The following is a 14,581-nucleotide window of genomic DNA, read 5'->3' on the forward strand; positions in this document are numbered from 1 at the left end:
ATGGACTAAAGCTAATTTGGAAGACTAGCTTCTTTATCAGCCCTGTCACCATAGGTCTATGTCAGGTTTTCCTATTTTTCAACTCAAAATGTTTAGAGCAGTGGTTCTCAATCTTCCTAATGAGGCAATATATTTTCATTGTTACAAAGGGGTCGCATCCCACAGGTTGAGAACCGCTGGTTTAGAGAGAGAAATGGCTTGTGTTGAGAAAGATCGAATGTTTTTAAACTTTATTACTTGTTTTTACATTGATTTTTGTGTTTATTTTATTCTATCTGACTGTAATATTTACATTTAACTGAAGATTTTATTTCTTATTTATAGTGTTTTTCAAATAGCAGAGATAAGATTCAGAGTTCTGAAGATTAAATTCTTTAATGCATTTAAGATATGTATACCAGTACATCCTTCTTGATACCCACACTGTCATTCGGAATTTGAAAAGTCTCTAGGGCTTTGGAGATGGTCATATACTCAAGAAAGAGTGGCATCTTCATGATACGGAAACCCCAGTGCCAGGTCTGTCACTCTTGTAGGGTGCCTTGGAGGGAAGCCTCCTAATCACCCCCGCTTAGTCAGAGAAGCCTGGCTTTGGGGAAGCCCTCTAGGTTTCAGTCTGACTCAGACTCAGAGGTGCTCTATGTTTGATCAATACCGCAAGGGTCAGGCAGTGCAGAGACACCGTGCTTCAGACACCTGTCTCCCATCTTGTGTGAAGTTGGCTTGGAACCTGCCCTGATGATGCAGGTTACCTCAGACTGAGATAGAGCAGGAGGCTAAAGAGCTGAGCCAGTGGCCAGGGGTGCTCCAGCCCAACGCAGGGGCTCACTCTATTGTCCAGGCAGGAGTGTAGTAGCATCAACATAGCTCACTGCAACCTCGAACTCGCGGACTCCAGCTATCCTCCATCCTCAGCTTACCAGTAGCTGGGGTAACCCCAGAGTAATGGGAAGTTCATGTCCAGGGGAGTGCACTCCTCTTGGAACCACAGTGTACCAGACATTCAACACTTTCCTCAGGGAAGAGAGATAATCAGGGACCTCCTCAGTGTCTGCTGAGGCAACAAGGCAGAATTTGAATGAAGTAGGGCTACAGTTCATGAAGTCACTGCCTGAGCCTGGTGTGAGCTACTGCCTCCAATGCTGTCATAAAGCATTCGTGTCAGGAAGGCATTCCTTGGAGCTCAGAGTCAGGGCCTGAGTAAAAGCTAAAAGTTAGGAATATAAAAGGGAGAGGCAGTGGTTAGAAGAGAAATGAATCTGTCACTATCCAGATGACCCTATGCTAAGCAGTGCTGCGCCTTTCCCAGGATCACCCAAGGTGGGATAGTGGGTGGACAAGACACGTGGACTCTCAAGTAAGGCTAGCAGATTTTTCCTAGGACTAGTTGATTATGCATCCTGCTTCTGCAATTTCCCACCAGTGTGGCCTTGGGCAATTTACTTGTCTTTCTGTTGCTTTTTTTTTTCTTTTTCCAGTTTTGCTGGGGCTGGACTTGAACCCGCCACCCCTCAGCACCCTACTCCTTGAGACACAGTCACCGCTCTTTCTGTTGCTTCTTATAGCAAGGGAGTTGATAAGATCCTCAAGTTGAAGAGAAACAAGATTGATTCCACTTTAAGGTGTCTTCTTTGGCTACAGGATGGAAATTGAGTTAGAGCAGGGATTCAAGGGAGAGGACAGGATCTGAGTGTGTCAGGTGGGTCAAAGGTGGCTTGAGCCAGGGTAGAAAGTGATAATTAACAGAATGTGATGATGAGGGCCAGGTTTCTGGCTTGTGTTATTACAAGTAACACAGAAGAAGAAGGCATGAATTTGTTTTCTATTCATTGTAGTATCATTCATGAATGCAAAAACTACTTTGTGTGTATTTGATGAATAATGAAAACAAACATTTATTTACCTCTTAAGTCACTTGAGAAAAGAATTTGTGAATGCATTTAAAGCCTTTGGGTTGGTCGTCCATTTTTCTCTCCAGAGGTGCAATGTAAGTATTCTGATCTGGACAGGCCAGAGAGGAACTTGGATTCTGAGGGTAGGTATGGAGTGCTTTATTCAGCTCATGGTGGCCGACGAGCCAGGATGGGAGGTCTGCACACGCAGAAGGTCCCGTCCACTTAGATATCCAAGGGGAACAGTAGTTGTATGAACATGACATCTACCATAGTCATATGAACATGGCATCTGCAGCTAAAGAAGGAAAACATTGTGCCTTCTGGTGGAACTGCAGGTGAGGAAGCCCAAGGACTCTACCTTGCTACACAGGAGGTAGCCGCTATCCTGAATTTTGGTTAACCTTGCCTTTGCTCTTTGTTTTTGCCACACATTTATTTTTTCCTGAATATTACAGTTCTTGGTTTCATATAGTTTTGAACTTTATGTTTATTCTATTTGGGGTTCGCTGAAATTCTTCAATCCAAAGGTTTGTAGTCTGAATAAAATTTGGAAATTTTTTGAGGAAAAAAGAACACCCCAAAGGTAGTCAGTCTAGTGAGGGACGTCCCTTTCAGATTCTCAGCATTTTGATGTATGACAATCCCCAAAAGTCCTTTCCTTTCCTTTCTCCTAGGTATTGTCATGGACAATGTCCAGTGAGCCCCACACGAAAATTCCCCATTGGGATATCTTCTTAAGAATTTGAAATTTTTGGGCTGGGCGCAGTGGCTCATGCCTGTAATCCCAGCATTTGGGAGGCTGAGGTGGGTGGATTGCCTGAGTTCATAGGTTTGAGACCAGCCTGAGCCAGAGCAAGACCTCATCTCTTGTGGCAGGCGCCAGTAGTCCCAGCTACTCAGGAGGCTGAGGCAAGAGAATCACTTGAGCCCAAGAGTTTGAGATTGCTGTGAGCTATGACTCCACTGCACTCTACTGAGGGTGACAAAGTAAAACTCTGTCTGAAAAAAAAAAAAAGAATTTGAAAATTTGGGGACTTACCACCTCCTGAAACAAACATTTAGTTTCCTATTGCAATACAGCCTGGCCATAATATAAATCAGATGATCAGAAGATTTAGCCCAAGAATGGATCTCTGAATCATAATACCCTTCTGCAGCTGGACCTTTTGTTACCCTTGGGAAGTGCTCTGAAGTTCCTTATGTGCAGGCTTTCTTTGGACTTGTTACACATCCCGATCTTCACTCCACCTGCCACATGTGACTTCTCACCCTGCATCTCTCTCACTGTCTTTCCTTTCGGATGCTGTCTCTTTTGGCTGGCCCTGCCTGTCCCCTCCCCGCCCCCCGCCCATATCAGTGCTCTCCTTTGGTGCACTTCTCCCTCCCCTTCTTCCTTTCCCTTTTTTCCACCGCTATTGCCAGGCCACAGCCTTGCTCCAGCTAACCGCCTCAAATCCCTCCCTGCCTGTACACCAGCTCCCTCTTGGGGAGCTTGCTGGGTCGGAAGGCATTATAAATTACTCAGAGCCAGGATGAAAAACGATCAAGTCTTTTTCTTTCATGATTGTCTCAAACCAGTCACCTCTTTACTGACTTAGATCCTGGCAGCAGGGAGGCATAAACCATGCACTTCACCTCTCCGTCAGCCCTGATATTTGGCACACATTCCAAAGCATAAAAAGAGGCCTGAAACTCCACAAGCAGAACTTGTAAGCCTGGCCTTTGAGGTCCTTAATAACTGAGATGAGAGGAGAGAAAACAAGAGGAAATGGGGCTGACAGTGGACCCGGGAATAAAAAAGTTTTCCAAATGCTGGCTACCATTATAGGAGGGACTTTCTAGAGACAATAGGATTACCATGGAGGGGCAGACAAGAAGACACCAGGAACATATTCTTCCCCAGAACTAAGCCCTGGTTCCCCTACAACCAACTGGATCACTGAAATAAGACATGCCCCCGAAAGCAGGCTCCATCAGGACCAGGTCCTCTCTACAACAGAGTTAGGCACTGGAAGCAGGAATGCCCCCTCCTTGAGACAGGAGACCCTACACGCCTTGGGGACTAGTGGCCCCCTGAGCTGGCATCTTTCATACTCATGGATCTTCTGGGACTACTTCAGTCTGATTGATGGACACTGGCTTCAAAACTGACTCCATGTCACATTATCAAGATGGCTGGCCCTTGGGTCACTGTCACTGTCACAGGTAAACAGGTTGATTTTCTGATTAACATCAGAGCCACTTACTCTACTACTCTTCCTAAATTTTTTGGAACCTCTACTTCCCTCCCCTATCTCCATCATCAGAGTAAAGGGGGAAATACGGCCCCCCTGTGTACGCTACAGTGCCTCTGCTTGCTGGGAGATCAGGTCTTCACCGATTCTCTCCTAGTACTACTCAATTGCGCTATTCCCTACTGGGAAGCAAATCTTATGTTTAGGTTAGACAACTAACTCCTTTAAAAGCACAGACTTCCTTTCTCAGACTCTGAAAAAAGGCTTAACTAAAACTTCATATACAAATTTTTTCCTTCCCTGGATATAAACACATAAAGACACAATATTTAGACCTAAAGTCCTAACTCTGTGCTTTCAAAATATAAATTTCCTGCCTTGTTTTCTCTAAAACAATCTACTTCTGTCTGTCCATCAGTATGTTTGTGTGTATGTAAAATATATATACGCCATGCGCATGTAATGTTTAGTACCAAAGCACATTTAAAAACTCAAGTTCATTGACTTTAAATTTTTTTATTGTTTAGGATTATTTGAGGATACAAAGACATGGTTACACTGATTGTAGTTCATAAGTAAACTTGCTTGCTCAAGGGGCTATTTTGGTTATGGGGCATGGGGGGGGAGCTGCAAGCTCTTAACAAATGGAGTAAGTCTGGTTCACTTGCTCAAAACAGATGGAGTTAGGGAATCACAATTTCAGATCACTATATGGGCACAAATGATTACGTTACATTGTTTGGATATTTTAGATAAAGTCCAAGTTGTAGTTGAGCCCTTCACCCAGAAGACGTGCCATATACCCCTACATTATACCCACTAGGTGGGAGTTTACCAAATCCCCTCCTGCCTCCCTTCTCCCCACTCCCTTCTCCCTCTCAACTCCTTCTGCCCCTTCTCCCAACCTTCCCCCCTTCAAATATTTTATCACAAACAGGAAAAAAACCTCAAGGCTGGGGCAGTGGGTCATGCCTGTAATCCTAGCACTCTGGGAGGCTGAGGTGGCAGGTGGATTGCTTGAGCTCAGGAGTTCGAGTTCAGTCTGAGCAAGAGCAAGACCCCATTCTCTACTAAAAATAGAAAACCTAGTGGGGCCTTGTGGCAGACACCTGTAGTCCCAGCTACTTGGTAGGCTGAAGTGAAAGGATTGTTTGAGCCCGGGAGACTAAGGTTGCTTTGAGCTATGATTCCACAGCACTCTACCTAGGGCAACAGAGTAAGACTCTGTCTCAAAAAAAAAAACAAAAAAAAACCGCCTAAACTTTTCATTCAATTGACTTTGATAATTTTCATAATTAAACTTGTTTTTAAATTGTTATTATAATAAAATTTCAAGATAAATTTAAGATCGTAATTAATACACCGTTAAAAATACATACAAGATGGCCACTGAAAAACCAGAATAACCAATGTTACATTGACTCATACAATTGAGAGTGGTCTTGAACCATCTGAGATAGAGCTAATCACCCTTATTAGGGCCTTACCATTAGGTAAAGATCAACGACAGAACATTAGACTGATTTTAAGTCTACGTATCGTGTCCTATACTCTTCCATGGCGATTTGAAAAGAGGAGGGACTTCTCGCGACTCATGGTACTTCTGTCAAAGGTCCTAACCTGAGATTCACACAACTCTTAAACGACAACTTATAAAGCTTTCCTTCAAACGATGACAACACTGGATAAACAACCTTCCCTACGCTCTTTCTAGATCTTTACAGACGCCACATCTGCCCTAAAGTGCCTTTACTTCTTAGCCCTTTTAAACTCGCCTGTCCCTTTGACCTCAATTTCCCCACCCTCACCTAAAACTTCCTTGCCAATGGTTGAGATCACTTGACAACTCTTTCAAAATATACATATGCCCACCTCCCTCAACCCCTTAATTTAAAGAGAACTCAACATTTAAAACCTGGAGTGTGGGCTTTACTTAAAGATGTCACAAGACAAATGTGGCCCTTCTACCGTTTGCAAAAAGGTCCCTTGCAAATAATTCGCACTACTCTCACTACAACTAAGCTTCTAAAAATCCGATCCTGGTTTCATCTCTCCCAACACAAACCCACTGATCCTCCAGAGGAACCTACTTCCACCACCTTGAACTCACTGAAAATCCACTGGCCTGTACCAGCCAGCCCATCATCCATACCAGACTTCTATTTACTTGACAAAAGCCCCCAAATCGTAAACTTCAATAGTATACTCTAGTATATACGGTTGCTTGTCCTTGTTCTCCTCCTTATACTTCTCTTGTCATTCTACAAATATCGCCACATCCTAACTTACCTATCAGGCCGGTCCGTTGTTGCCAATACTCACAACTCTGATAACACCCGTTCAGTAACACCCCTGCACGCATTCTGTAACATCCCTCTTTCCTCGCAGTGCAAAAATCCTTCCAACTCGTCAAAATCGTGGACTCTCCTCATCATGCGTGGCCATATTTCTTAGTTAACGTCTCTCTTAGAACTAACAACTCTCATTTAATACTCATTTTCGGACCCTATATTCTCCGCCATATTATAACGTTAGTACGAAACCAAATTAGAGCCCTTATTGTTTCAGCCCAGCCGAAACTACTCTCGAATCCATTGATAAGAATATCAATTCTAATAGAAGCGGGGGATGAAAACCGGCGTTGCTAATAAACTATCTCACGGAGAATGGCCCTCCCCCACATGCCATCAGACCGTGTTCTTGAGAAACTGATAAGTCCGCCTGACAGAGAAGAGGCGAAAAAAGGAAAACCTCGCACAGCCACTTCACAGCTGCCTTTTGCTATCAGCTGACAACAATAACTAATTTTTTCCCTTTATGCCAATAAAAATCCCAAACTCCTTTCCCCTGGGGGAACACTTCTCACTTCCTTTTGCATCCAGGACTCTTTCCTCCCTTAAAAAGGAAAATAAACCGCTTTTCCAAACCTGTAGTTATCTACGTGTTGAGATTCTCTCTAAACTCTTCTACAAGTTCCGCTCTCACTGAAAAGTCACAGAATGAGATTCTTGTTTTCATGGCTTGTACCCAGAGTGCCGGGCACAAGTCTGCCAAAGCTCCCACAGAAAATCACCATCTTTCTATCTGGAAAAATCAGGGGGACAGAATGTGGGGCAACCAGAGCTGCTAAAAAGAGTTGAGGGAGGAACCCCTGAAAGGAGAGCAAGAAGGGAGGAGGACAGTTCCCGTCTGTGCCCGCATCTCATCTCCTTTTCGTTAGGAGTTCTTCCTAATAGTGACGACCGACACCTCAGAATATGTAGTTGTTGTTTTGCCCTCGAAGCCAGACAGAGCCGAATATCGCATAAGATATTAGATGTTGCGGAAGGATCACAAAAACCACGCTCCTTTCCAGCCCTGAGAATTGCTGGATACTGTCAAAAACAATGAGATCAGCGGTTATGTTACGTGCCTTTCTAAACTGCTCATCCCTTTCCTTCTTCCTCGCTGTCTGGAGCTCATGCCTGTTACGTGCATTACTACTAAGCCGCTTAACCCCTTTCTTTCTCATCACTTTCAGGAACTCAATCCCTTTACATTCCTTTCTAATCTGCGCAATCTTCTTCCTCAGTGTCAGGAGCCTGTTACCTGCATCACTAAGCTGCCCAACGCTTTTGCTCTCCATTGCTCTCTGGATCTCACGCCTGTAAAACTCCACTTCCATTGTGGTGCTGGCAAGCACAGCAACATCCTGATAAATACAACAGCCCTTCTCATAGAGAGAACTGCAGGTGTCTGCCACATAGGTCACTATTTCCTGAAAAGTCAAGTCTGTCTCGATTTGTAAGAATCCCTGACTACCCTGAGCCCACTCAGCTCCAAGAATCATTTTTAGGGATTCAGGGGGGACATTACATGGGGGATTACTTCTAATTACTTGCATTTCTCGTTGTAAGAAGTTGACTATTGTTTCTGCAGTCAGCTTTGCTTTTGGATACTGGCCTGAGAAAAGGGGGAGACCAGTCTCATTCAAGATGGAGATGCTCTGGGGGCAAGACACAATTTCAAGAGGGACTTTACCTAACAAATGCAATCAGTGTAACCTGGCTTATAGTACCCTCAATGAATTATCCCCAACAATAAGTTGTTAAAAAAAAAAAGAAAAATAAGATGGAGATGCCCTTGAAGTAGTCTAGAAAGATCCAGAAAACTCCTGGGCGAGGCTGTGCTCTCTGAGTGATGGTTTTTGCCTTCTTATACCATTCCCCAACTTCAGTGCTGAAATTCTGAGCTCCATTGATGATGATGCGTTGGATATATTCAAAGCCATTTTCCATGAAAGTTTTCAAGGTTACTGCCTTGCAGATGTTTTTGTTACTGTAAAAATTAAAATGACACACTCAGGTTTTCTCTAAGTAAACAAAAAAAGCAGAAAAGTACTCTGCCATACTCCCCTGAACACAGTCTGTTGCCATAGATCACTTTATCACTCAGTTGTCAAGGAACAAGGTGACTTAGCCGAGAAAATTAAACCCAAATTAAATAGTGCTTAGAGACACAGGTCTAACTGCTTACCTGATAAATTTCCTGAAAGGCTCGTTCTCACAAACACAGAGAATTCTATTTGGCTTACAGTAAGACACATTCCTGATCTTCTCCATGATCTTTATGGGTATGGTTGCCTTCCCTGAGCCGGGCAAGCCATGGACAAACAATTCTCTGTCCTCAGGGAGGTTTTTAGAAAATAGCTCATACTGTTGGAGTACGAGCAGTTTTAAATACCCTTGGTCACCCAGAAAAGGCCTGAAGCCAAGCAGGACAACCACCAGGGCCTGAAGCAAGGCTTCCACTTGCTGGTCATCTGTAAGGGTAGAGGACATGGGGAAACCTATGGGAAAGACTGCACCCCCAAGCACTCTAAGTTCTCAGGACTAATGCAGATGACCCTGAGTGTGACCTTCCCAGTGTAGCCCTCCCTGCTCTTCAGCTTCTCCTCCAAACAATTGGCTGTCTCTGTGTAGTCACCCTGCCCCCCCTGCCTCCTGCTCCCCGAGAATGGTGTAGAGAATGGGGGGATTGTTCCGTGCTATCAGCAGACCGTCACAGATGACTCACTTCTTCTCTTGCAAGTTCAGATCCACTGGCCGACTGCTGGAGAAGATCAAAATTCCCTGAGAGAAAGGATACATTTGAGTGTCTATTAACTCCTTCGGTCCTTCATGCTCTGAGACCAGCTTCTGCGAGACGGATTTGATAATGCATCTCAAATGATCTGATGGCACTAGGTATGAAAAAAATAGATAAGACTTTAAAATTGTGTTTGTATTATTTTGTATAAGCCACATCTTACATTAAAAAGGGGAAAGGAAAGCCCTCAAATATTTGTCCAATTTAGGAGAAGTTCCTTCTGGTGCACCTCTCTTTAGCCCACACCCTACAAATCCGGTGAACTGAATCATGTTGCCCTTCTGTGTATCTCATGGACAGTAGAATTTGTCAGCTATAAAGGATTTATGGAGCCTGAGAAACTGAAAACCATGTGTGTCTCCAATTACTCTGAAATCTCGGATTCCTCTTGCCAAATGTTAAAAAACCTTTCTGATAAGCAAATAACTACAAACATCTCAGGTAAGTAAGAAAACTATTTGGTTGAAAACAGGCCTAAAGCAGACCAATTAGGTATCAGGCCTGTGATAAATAATTAGACACACATAGGACATTTGTATATAATGTTCTACCGTCAGATCTCACGTTTAATATGTTCAGTTGTGAAGTTAAACCTGCCAACTTTCCTCCTCTAGAAATCTAGGTTTCCCTTTCTAAGTAGGAACTCCTAGACAAAACTTTGCTAAAAAAAAAAAAAAAAAAATTGGGGCAGTGAGGAAAACAGTTACTGAACATTGTCCATAATCTTTCATTCTTATTTTGTGCTGTGTCTGGGACACTGGAGGCTCATTCCCTCTGGCTTCTTCAAGAGAAATTACCTGTGCTTTCTCTGTGTCATTATATTCTACCTGGTGAACATTTTTATTCTTTTCACAGATAGAATTCTGGCATCTCTGAAAAGCTGACCAGAAGTGGTCAATTATTCCACAGCGCCCCCTTCTTTGCCTGCACTTCTACTAGATGTGTGATTTCCTGCCTAGCAGAGCATCAGAATAATTGGAGAAGCCTGCTCAAATGCGTGTGCCCAGGCCTCATCCCCGAAAACTACATGTTTATAAGTTATTGGTGGGGACCTGGACATATGCATGTTTAACTACTTCCTGCAGTCTGTCTTTCTTCTTTCTTTCTTTCTTTCTTTCTTTCTTTCTTTCTTTCTTTCTCTCTCTCTCTCTCTCTCTCTCTCTCTTTCTTTCTGACAGAGTCTCACTATGTCGCCCTTGGTAGAGTGCCATGGTATCACAGGTCACAGAAACCTCAAACTCTTGGGCTTAAGCAATTCTCTTGCCTCAGCCTACCAGCAGCTGGGACTACAGGTGCCCACCACAATGTCCAGCTATTTTTTTGTTGTTGATGCAGTTGTCATTGTTTTTAGCAGGCCAGGGCCTGGTTCGAACCCTCCAACCCTGGTGTACGTGGTTGGTGCCCTAACCACTGACCTAATGGTGCCGAGCCTTCCTGTAGTATTTCTGACAATCAGTCAGATTTGGCAACCACTAAACTAGATGATCTCTAATTGTACCTGAAATTCATCCCCAAGAGGGTTAGGGCATTATCACTTTACACATTTGGATCTGCATAACACAATCATTCACAGATTTGTTTTTAAACAAATATGTTAAAACATCACTCCTTCTGCTAATGTAAAACCTGGCAGTTAGTATATGCTAAGAAATGTTGTTGGAGACCTGCTTTATGTTCCAGACCATTCTTAGGATATACTGCTTCATAAAGCGGATACCTCTCCAACAGGCTCCCCTTAGATGCAAATGCCTCAGCCAACTCTGAAAGAAAGAACATTTGACCCTTTCTGATTTCACTCCTCACATCTGGAAAAGACCATATAAGGCTGTGCCTAAATTTCACTTAACAGGGTACAGTTCAGGCCACAAAGTCAGATACTTCACCCTTCCCTGACTCATTTAAAGCCATTCTTTGGAATCTTGAATGATGTTCTTCTATTCAGGATAATGATTCTTCTTCCATGTTTGACTAGGTTGTACCTGGAGTTGTAGTGAAATGTAAAACACTCTCTTTTAAATTCAAATCATCATGTTTTATCTTCCTGCACAGGCACTAACCCCAACCCAAACAAACTTCACCCAACACTGGCTCTAGACTCCCAGGGTTGATCTCATGCTAAAGTGAGGCACGAGGTCATTTTTATAGTGAGACTCTAGCAAATTCCAATTACAGGATTGTAATAAAGGAATTCATTGCCACATTTTCCCTTTTCTTCTTCTTTTGTAGTAAAAGAAGTAACAAGCCCAAAATACCTGATTTGGGCTTTTTCTCACCCAATAAAACCTTTGCCTATATGACAAGTATGGAGAATTAAAGTAAATTTCAGCGGGTGTGAGGAGCTCAATGCTACAGAGAATGAAGAAGGTCGTGGAGATGTGAAGAGGCAGAGAGGACGGGGAGGGGATGGAGGAGCTCGCTCCCTCTTACCTTCATTTGTATTTGTCATCATGCTGACTCGTTCCTTACCCACGATTTGGGAAGCAGGCGAACACTGCACAGAAGAAATGCTGCACTTTAATCACACACAGACTACCATACAACTCTTCTCCCTTAAACACCTCCATGAGTTTGGTGCTATACTCCACCCTTGGTTTGGAACAGCAAAAGTCGACCATAGGCAAGAGAATTGCTTGAGCCCAAGAGTTTGAGATTGCTGTGAGCTGTGAGCTGTGATACCACAGCACTCTACCCAGGGCGACAGCTTGAGACTCTGTCTCAAAAATAAATAAATAAATAAAAATAAAAAGTAATTACAATCAATGGCTTTTTAGATTTTGTGTTTGCATGTTAAGAATTATGCACAAATTGAAATGTCTGTACTGACCTTTAACAGCCAATAAATTTCATTTACAAAAGAAAAAAGAAGATGCTAGCTCACCTTAGGTTGAAGCAAAAAGATACCAGATTGAAACTCAAATCTACAAAAGAAATGAAAAGCACCAAAGATAGTAAATATGCAGATAAAAGTATAAAACATGCTCTTTCTTGATGGAAAATTAATTTTTAAATGATCATTTAGGCTAAGTGTGGTGACGAATGCCTGTAATCCCAACACTTTGGGAGGCCAAGGCAGGAGGAACACTTGGGTCTAGGAGCTGGAGACCAGGATGCGCAACATAGCCAGACCCCGCTCAACAATTAAAAAATTAGCCAGCGGGATGGTCCACGTCTATAGTCTTAACTATTTGGGAAACTGAGACAGAAAGATTCTTTCAGCCAAGAGTTGGAGGCTGCAGTGAGCTATAACCGTATCATTGCACTCCAGCCTAAAAAAAATTTTATTTAAAATAAAACTATGTATTGTGCTGTTACAATGTAGAAATAAAAATCATGATAGTTACACCACAAAGAATAAGTGGGAAAACCTGGGTATACACTGCTTTAAGATTCTTTCATTATCCATGAAGTCATGTATATTTCTTATAATAAGTTAAAATGCATCCTGTACGGGCGATGCCTGTGGCTCAAAGGAGTAGGGCACCGGCCCCATATACCGCTGGTGGTGGGATCAAACCTGGCCCCGGTCAAAAATGACCAAAAAAAGGGGAAAAAAAAAAGCCTATATAGCTGCTTGAGCTACAGAGGCTAAGCCCAGAAGTTTGTTTTCTTTTGCCATAAACTCATTTGTAGGACAATTGATAAAATTCAAATAATGTCTAATAGATTGGATAAGACTATTGTATCAGTGGTCACACCCTGATTTTTTATGATGCTCCTGTAAATGTTATTATTTGGAGGAAACACCCACTGAAGTATTTAGAGATAAATGTATATCATCCACTACTTGCTTGCAAATGGTTCAGAAAAAGGCGGCAGTAGAAGGCGGTACAGGGACCACGTGAGAGAATCCCAAATGACTCTGGGACATGACGTCTAATACCAAGACTGCACAAAGTTTTGGTAAAAGTAGGGCCAGGTGTTGGCTATAATTTGGGCAACAAACGTTCATTTCTTGCTTAAACTACGTGTCTATTGTGGAGCCAATTTGGCTCTCCTTTTCATCATTTTCACTGCAGGACCCAGCTGAATGCATCTCATTGCCCATCTTATATCAGAAGGAAAACAGAACATGGCAGAACCCCTCAGGGGCTCTGAAAAATTCTGCTCAGAACTAACACACTTTATATCTGCTTATACAAATATTTCACAAATCACAAGAAGTCACATTGCCAAGCCTGACACCAACGGGGCAGAGAATATGATGTACTTCTGGGTGGGGATATTAAGCTAACTGAATGATATTGCAATTTAACACAATATTACAATTTATCACACCGTCCTCTGCTCCAAGAAGGCTGTACCAGATTCTGGCATCTTGTTCACATTTCAGCCAGAGGAAAAGAGAAGAGAAGGCACACTCTTTGTTTTAAGGGCATGATGGAAAAATTACATATATTAACTTCCAATCACATCCCCTTGGCCAGTCCTTGGGAACAAGACATATCTAATTGCTCAGAGGCATGGGAAATACAGTTTGTGAGTTTCATTTTGGGGGGAGTTAGGGGGTTCCCTCCCTGCCCTCCAAAAACTCCCCCAAACACCTAGTCTGTGTGTGTGTGGGCACCTGTGTGTGTTAGTCTAATAATGTTTGTCTCTGGGAGAATTTAGCCTAAACACTGTTGAACAAATAACACTAACCCAGTCTGGCCACCTGCTCTGTGCAGTCCCCATGACCAACACTGAAGATCACACCAGGAGCCCTGCACCCTGTGCACTCAGTCCGGGAGTGGGAGTTCTGGCTCCAACTCTGGAGGACAACGGAATGTGCTCTCTGAAGTTGAAGGGGTGGCCACATGAAGCCTGGAAGTATAGAGTACAGTACCCGCACCATGTGTAGGGTCCATGGTTGCCTGACTTAGATATCAAGCTGGAAAAAACAGAGGATTGTGATGTGATCTGGGGAAAATGTAAGCATTGCCCTGTGGGTGAAACAGGACACACTCTGCCCTCTCTGCCAATACGACTGTGTGGTCCAAAGATGTGGGCAAATGAGAGGGGAGGAGGCTTTCTTAGTGCAGGTGTTCTAACCCCGGGTAGATTAGGACGCATGACTTTCACATACTGTATAATGCACTTGAGATACCTGGAGTCAACCTCTGTTGGTTTTGGTGTAATATATAAATCTTACACTCCAGGGATTAATTCTCCAAATAAGAGGCTATGGATCTGTGGTCCTTTGGGACTCATCAAGGCATTGCTCAGCATTTTGTCAGTTTTATTTTTAGAAATTGTCTACAACAGAGAAGAGAGAATGGTAGTCCCAGCTACTCAGGAGGCTGAGGCAGAAGGAAGACTTGAGTACAGAAGTCAGTGAGCTATGAAGAG

The 14,581-nt window shown here is 43.1% G+C and overlaps 2 protein-coding genes across 2 annotated transcripts in view; both read right to left on the reverse strand.

The window, feature by feature from the left end:
* SLFN12L (schlafen family member 12 like) overlaps positions 1-14,581 on the reverse strand; it is a 94,734-nt gene that overhangs the window by 44,398 nt on the left and 35,755 nt on the right. The gene's annotated exons all lie outside the window — the stretch shown is intronic.
* Positions 4,645-12,769, reverse strand: LOC128570571 (schlafen family member 13-like). Its single transcript, XM_053569871.1, has 4 exons — positions 12,135-12,769; positions 11,684-11,747; positions 9,185-9,350; positions 4,645-8,446 (listed from the first exon to the last, which is right to left on the reverse strand). Exons 1-4 carry the CDS (start codon positions 12,231-12,233, stop codon positions 8,197-8,199), a joined length of 579 nt encoding a protein of 192 aa, XP_053425846.1. The 5' UTR covers positions 12,234-12,769; the 3' UTR covers positions 4,645-8,196.

The sequence above is a fragment of the Nycticebus coucang genome, chromosome 18 (assembly GCF_027406575.1).
Source record: "Nycticebus coucang isolate mNycCou1 chromosome 18, mNycCou1.pri, whole genome shotgun sequence".
NCBI classification, from domain to species: Eukaryota; Metazoa; Chordata; class Mammalia; order Primates; family Lorisidae; genus Nycticebus; species Nycticebus coucang.